Source organism: Rhea americana, unplaced genomic scaffold (genome assembly GCF_003343005.1).
Source record: "Rhea americana isolate MKP2758 unplaced genomic scaffold, rheAme1 scaffold_354, whole genome shotgun sequence".
NCBI classification, from domain to species: Eukaryota; Metazoa; Chordata; class Aves; order Rheiformes; family Rheidae; genus Rhea; species Rhea americana.
Genome location: NW_028186484.1, coordinates 527,752 through 533,941, shown reverse-complemented (window position 1 = coordinate 533,941; position 6,190 = coordinate 527,752). Strand labels below are relative to the sequence as shown.

The 6,190-nt window shown below is 66.6% G+C and overlaps 1 protein-coding gene across 1 annotated transcript in view; it reads right to left on the bottom strand.

Annotated features, from left to right (window-relative positions):
• KCNH2 (potassium voltage-gated channel subfamily H member 2) overlaps window positions 1–6,190 on the bottom strand; it is a 31,835-nt gene that overhangs the window by 16,449 nt on the left and 9,196 nt on the right. Inside the window, exons 3-5 of the mRNA XM_085312004.1 lie at window positions 5,355–5,519; window positions 4,576–5,034; window positions 3,062–3,276 (exon numbers count right to left, since the gene is read on the bottom strand). Coding sequence (XP_085168130.1) covers window positions 3,062–3,276; window positions 4,576–5,034; window positions 5,355–5,519 — 839 coding nt within the window. The remainder of the gene's footprint in view (window positions 1–3,061; window positions 3,277–4,575; window positions 5,035–5,354; window positions 5,520–6,190) is intronic.

Below are 6,190 nucleotides of genomic sequence, written 5' to 3'. Positions count from 1 at the left end.
ATCCCCGGCCACGGGAAACTGAGGCACGGGAGGGCTCCCCACTCCCACCCAGGCGGCGCTGGAACCCGCCTCCCTTCCCATGCCCCGAGGGCCCAGGAGCCCTGGCTCACGGCCCCCACTCCCAACGGCAGAGTCCTCCACACCCGGAGTCAGAGCCAGCTGAGGACCCTGCTCCGCACATGCCCCCATGCCCTGTGTCCCCCTGCAGGCACCTGCACCACCCGAGGAGCGGGTCGCATGGTCCCACCGGCACGGGGCAGGGGCAAGCGTGAGCGGGGCTGGCCGCAGGCTCTGCTTGGCTGCTGCAGGCACTCTCCAGCTGATTGGTGGCACTGCCAGCTCCCGGTGTCCCTGGCAGCCACCCAGCCCAGACAGGGAGACCCTGCTCTGCATTCCCAATGCCTCCGCTCCCGCAGCATCCCCCCAGAGCTGCCYAGTGCCCAGTGCCTCTCCCCAGCCTGCACACGAAGGAGCCTCCGCCAGGTCGGCTGGGCCTGCTCTGCCTGCTCTGCCTGGAAGGGGCTTTCCCAAGCGCCCTTCCTTCTTCCCTGCACCATGAGGAGCCTCCGAGCCCTCTGCAGCCCCAGCCTGCGCCAGGCTGCCTGGCTGCTCCCACCCTCCCGGAGAGGCTGACACATGAGCCCCGAGTGTGGCCACGTCGCAGTGCTGCAGGGGTCCGGGGATGGGACCTGCTCAGAGGAGCCAGGCAGGTGCTGCGGATCGCGCCACGGGTGCCTCGCCTCCCAGGTGCACTCCGGTCGAGGCCAAGCAGGGCCTGGCACGGCCAGCATGCCGGCAGCATCCAGCTCCACCAGCAGACCTGCCCACAGTGAGGGCTCCCTGCTGGGCCAAACTGGGGGTCTCCAAGAGCCACCCACATCCCCCAGCTCCCACCTACAGCTCTCTGCACCCCAGCACAGCACCTCGCTGCACCCTGGCCTTTGCATGCTGCAGCCAGGCACCGGCATGGGGCTCGCTGGGTGTCCCYACGGGGCTGGTGCAGCACAGCTGGCCGGGACTGGCCGGCAGGTCTGGGAGCGCGGTGACCTTGAGGAGCGCTGCGGGAGCGCGAGGCGGGCAGTGCGCGGGCTTGTTTGGATGCCGTCACTGCGGATGATTCACGGTGCYGCTGTCTGGAAGCCCCGGCCCCCCCCCAGCACCGCCTTCCCGCCCAGCCAGCTCCCTGCACTGTGAGTTACGGCTGCGCAGAGACCTGCTCGCACTGCCTCGATTACAYCGTCCGGCCCGTGTGTCACACCGCCTGCTCACACTCGCAGCCACCGCTGGGGAACTGCCTGCATGGGCCCTGCAGCACCGGCCCCGCGGCCCCAGCCCCCAGCACCCACCCTCGCTGCCTCACTCTGTCCCATGCAAGCTGCAGCACCCCAGGGTGTGGGGTCCCATGGGGCCAGGCCAGCATGGGACACGGCACGGGGCGCAGCGCTCCCTCCTGCAGCTGGGCACCCCATCCGAGGTGGGTGGCAGCAGTGGCTGTTGGCAGGAGGGGATTAACCGAGGCTCAGGGCCGGTGGCCGTCTCCTCGCACAGCAGCAGCCGCCGCAGCATTGAAATTAATTATGCAGCAAAGGCAATCAGGATGCTTTGCTTGTTGGCATGCTGGAGAGGAATGGGGATRGCCAGTCTGCACTTTGCAAGGGAGGTGGAAAGGAGCAGCGGCCTCAGCCCACCCCACACCAAGAGGCTCGCGAGCCTGTGGGGCCAGGGTCTCCCCTCCACCTGGGGCAACCAGGCCCTGCAAAGCAGTCTGCAGTCTCAGTGCAGGGAGCAGAGGCTGCAGGGGGGTCCTGCAGCCCCGTGCCAGCTGCCTGCCCTGCGTGGGCTATTCCGGCACCGTGCAGGGACCGGGGCTGGCCGCCTTTGCCAGGCTCAGCTGCCGCCGGCGCTGCAGGAGCAGAGCCCGAGGGTCCCCAGGCAGCAGCGCCTGGCGCTCCCTGCGTGGGTGCTTGCTCCCAAGCCGGGCCCGTCACGTGGGTGAGCGCAGGCAGAGCACTGAGCGCACGGCCCCGCGGGGAGCCGGGCTGCTCCAGGAGCCCCAGTGGAGCTGGACGGGCCCCACAGCTCCCACTCCTGCCGACCGCCCTCTCCCCCCTGCCCAGGCCATGGCCCCCACGCCACCCGGATATGCCCTGCCTGCTGGTGCCTTGAACCTGCCAGCCACCGCACAGGCAGCTTTAACTTCATTAGCGGGAGCTGGGATCAGGGTGTAATTAAGCAGCAGCAGCCGCCTGCTCCCTGCGGCCAGATGGCCGTTACACAACGTGTGCAGGATTAGCCGCCAGTGCCCGGGGCAGGGGCAGGGGCCATGCCGGCGCCCCGGACTCAGTGTGCAGTCCAGAGCGACCTGGGGATGGAGCCAGGGCTCCGTCAGGGAATGGGGGATGCTGCTSCCCAGGGGGTGCCTCCCCCTGCGGGAGAGCTTTGGGGAACCCTCAGGGAAGGGGGAGCCCATGTGCTGCGTGGGGCTAGCACCAGCCCGGCACTGTGCCCAGCCRTGGGGAGCAGCCTCCCTGCTGCACCCTCACCTGTGCCATGTCCGTGTCCTGCCCATAGACCAGGGATGCGGCCAGGCCACGCTCCTCCGGGCACTGCTRTCCCTGGCTGCAGCTGTCCCTGTACCCCTGATCAAGGTATGGCCAATGTGGGACGCGCTGCAGCAGCTGGGGCAGAGACCCCCATGGCGAGTGGTGACTGAGACAACAGCCCACTGCCAGCACCAGGGACAGCCAGCGACACCTACATGTTGCACCAGCCTTAGTCTGCCATGCCCCAGCCACCCCATGGTACAGAGTGTCCTGGGACACCAGCCGTCCTCTGAGCACCATCCTGCAACTCTTGGCATCACCATCCTGCAACCCCCAGCACCTCTGCTGCAGCATGAAGCACCTTGCAGGCTCTGGCCATGTGGGCACTGTCCTGCAACCCCCAGCACCCCTGGGAATCACTGGCAGCCAGCTGCAACACCAGGAGTCCTGTGGGCTCTGCCATGCCCTAAGCACCGTCCGGCTGCAGCGCAGAGTGCCCCATGGGCTGGATCACCTACCTGGGTGACCTTCTCAGTCACATTGTGCGTGCGATCTTTCATCTTGGTGGGGGCGATGATCTCCTTCTCGCTGGATGGTGCGGCCAGAAAGGCATCTGCCTTAAAGTCCACAAAGTTGAGGGTGATCTGGGGGATCTTGCTGATGGCCCGGTACCGCATCAGGTCTGAGTCAGATGTGGAGTTCAGCAGGGTGCTGCGGACGTTGTTCATGGCACCTGTGCAGGGGAGGCAGCGTCAGCCGGTGGGGGGCCGGGGACCAAGTAATCAGAGTGGGGCTGGGGCTGGTGCCTCTCCTGGGACCAGGCTGGGCTGCAGCAGCTTCCAACAATTTCTGCTGTGACCAGGCCAGTGGCCCTGGCACCCACTGGGCCGGAGTGAGGAACGGGTCAGGGACCCACAGCAGGGTGAGGGAAGCAGGCAGTGGTGCCCTGCAGTGGGGAGGGATCTGCTGACACAGGTGCTGCTGGACGGGGAACCTACCGCTTAATATCATTTACCGTTAATATAATTATTTTCCCCTTCCCTAATGCGCTTAGCAGAAACAGGGGTTTAACAAGGCAATTGCTGTCTGTTTTCTTTGTTTGTAAGAGGATTAGGGGGACGGGGATCAGGCCAGGTGGTGACGGGCGCTGCCAACCAAGCGGGCACACGCGCCTGCGGCCAGCTGCCCAGCAGGAACGGGAAGAGGCGCTCCTGTGCGCGGGCACAGTCCCGGGGGCCGGTGGCTGCACCAGCCTGGTGCCTGCGTGGTCCTGCCGCAGGCGGGTGCAGCGGGGCAGGGATGTGCACCAGGGAGCCAGGGCCTGGCGGGAGCAGGGAGCCTTGGGGTTTGCCCTCCTGGCGCAGCGGCGGATGCCACGCGGAGGGCGGCGGAGCCGGCCCCCGCACGCCCAGTCCACGCGCACACGGGGAGCACAGCACCAGCTCCGCAGGCGCCTGCGGCACACAGCATTACAGCGATGAGGAGCCTGACAGTGACGGACGCCCAGAGCTGCCCTGGTGCCATCCCCATCCAGTGCGCGGCAGGGGAAGCAGGGCAGACTGCACAGCTCAGCTGGCACCCGGCCAGGCTGGCTTCATCCTCCCGCCCCTAACGAGCCACTGCCGGGGGCAGCCCTCCTCCCGGGGCCAGCACACGTGGCAGGTCAACACCGGCTTGGGCTGACAGCTGCCGGGGCTGCCTCCGCGCCAAGAGACGTGGCTCGCCCTAATGAGCTGCCAGCCCTAATGACTGCACCCCTGGGCTGCACATTACCTGGCTGCAGCATCTGGGCCCCGCACCATGCACTCCTGCAGCTACCAAGGCAAGAGCTGATGCTGTGGGGTGGAGAGGGGTGAGGAGCCAGCCTGGGAACGGGGTGCATCCAGCCCCCACACCCAGCATGAGGGTGCATTCATCTGCACAGCCAGCATTGGTGCAGGGGCTGCAGCAAGGCCCCATGTGGACACTCATGCCCACTGTATGCCCAGGTCTGCCCCATTGCCTGCCCGCAGCCTGCCCAGCCCCACGGTACCTGTGCTGGAGCCCCGGTGCATGCCGACCCCCGTGCTGGTGTGCCGATTGTGGCACCGCTTGTCACTCTCGCCCTTCATGGTCTCAATGTCATCGACGGAGGAGGCCCGGCGGACGCTGTGGAAGCTCTCGCGGGAGCGGCTCCGCGTCAGGCTGCAGTTGGAGAAGGAGGCGTGCAGGTTGAGGCGGTCGGCACGCGGTGAGGAGTGGGTGACAGGTGGTTCCACGTGCCCCTCTGCGTCGCCCTCCTCCAGGTCCATCAGCGCCTTCTGGTCCTCGGGCTGGGAGCAGCCCAGGCAGCTGTTCTCCAGGGACGAGGTGGCCTCGTCGGGGGCCGACTCACTGCTGTGCTTGGAGAAGTCCACGATGACAGCATCGGGGGGCTCCTGGGGCAGGGACTGCTTGCTGGCTGTCAGCGCCAGCAGCGCTGGCAGCTTCAGCTTGAAGGACTTGCTGCGCCCTGGCAGGAGCAACGGGCAGGGTTAGAGATGTCTCTGGCCACATCAGCCTCAAAGATGCTGGCTGCGTGCTGGTGGGGAAAGCAGGGAGTCCTGACCCTGGGAGCAGMTGTGCTTTCCTCCCATCCATGGCCAGACATGGCCAGAGCCAGGAACCCAGTGCCCAATACCCCAGGACTGGGATGGGGAGGGGGTAGAGGAGGGTTGCATGGCTGGGCATCAAGACAGAGCCTCAGCAGGACCCAAAGGAGTCCCAGTGCAGAGGTGCTGGCACAGGTTCCCCCGCCCTCACCGCATACCCCATTTCCAGCACTGGCCCTACCTGCTGGGAACCAGTTGGTGGAGGTGACCCAGTGGTTGGTGTCCTTGTCGGGCGAGCCCAGGTGCTCCTTCTCCATGACCACCTCGAAGTTCAGGATGAACATGATGACGGCCCCATCCTCGTTCTTCACTGGCACCACATCCACCAGGCACAAGAAGCAGCTGCCTGCAGGAAGGGCAGAAGCTCAGCCCCAGCCGATGGCACTCCCACCCACATCGGGCAGCCTCCCCCTGCCCCAAGCCCCATGGTGCAGGGATGTGGCAGGTCTCTGCAGTGCTGGCCACGCTGCAGCCACCCGTCTCACCAGGAGGGAAACTGAGGCACAAGAGGGTTGGGCAGGCCCCATTTCTATGGCTGGCTGGCACAGTCGCAGCAACAGATACTACAGCATGGGGTGTGCGTGGGGAGTGGGCTGCTGCTGTGCCCTGTGCTCAGCCTGGGGATCCCCGTAAGCCCCAGGGGCTCTGCTAGGAGACAGGGGCTGTTCATGGGGCTAGGGCACATGGGCAAGGGGCACATCCACGCCTGGGGAGGTAGCGCTACTCCCACCCTGAGTGTGGTGTGCTAGAACTAGGCTTAAGCCGATCAGGGCATTTTAACAGCTGCAGGGTTAATCCTGCTTCCTGCAGCTGTGAACTCAGCTGGACCAGCAGGCATGGGGGTATGAGGGGGGGGGGCAATGCCAGGCACTGCTGGGGCAGCACCCCACACCCAGCCTCAGCGCTCCGCACAAGCCAGCACCCCTCACCCTGGCAGGGGGCTCACACAGCTGCCCCCACCTCCGGGCTTGCCGTGGGGTGGACCTCCGCAGCCCCACAAGCACCCTCCGGCCCCGG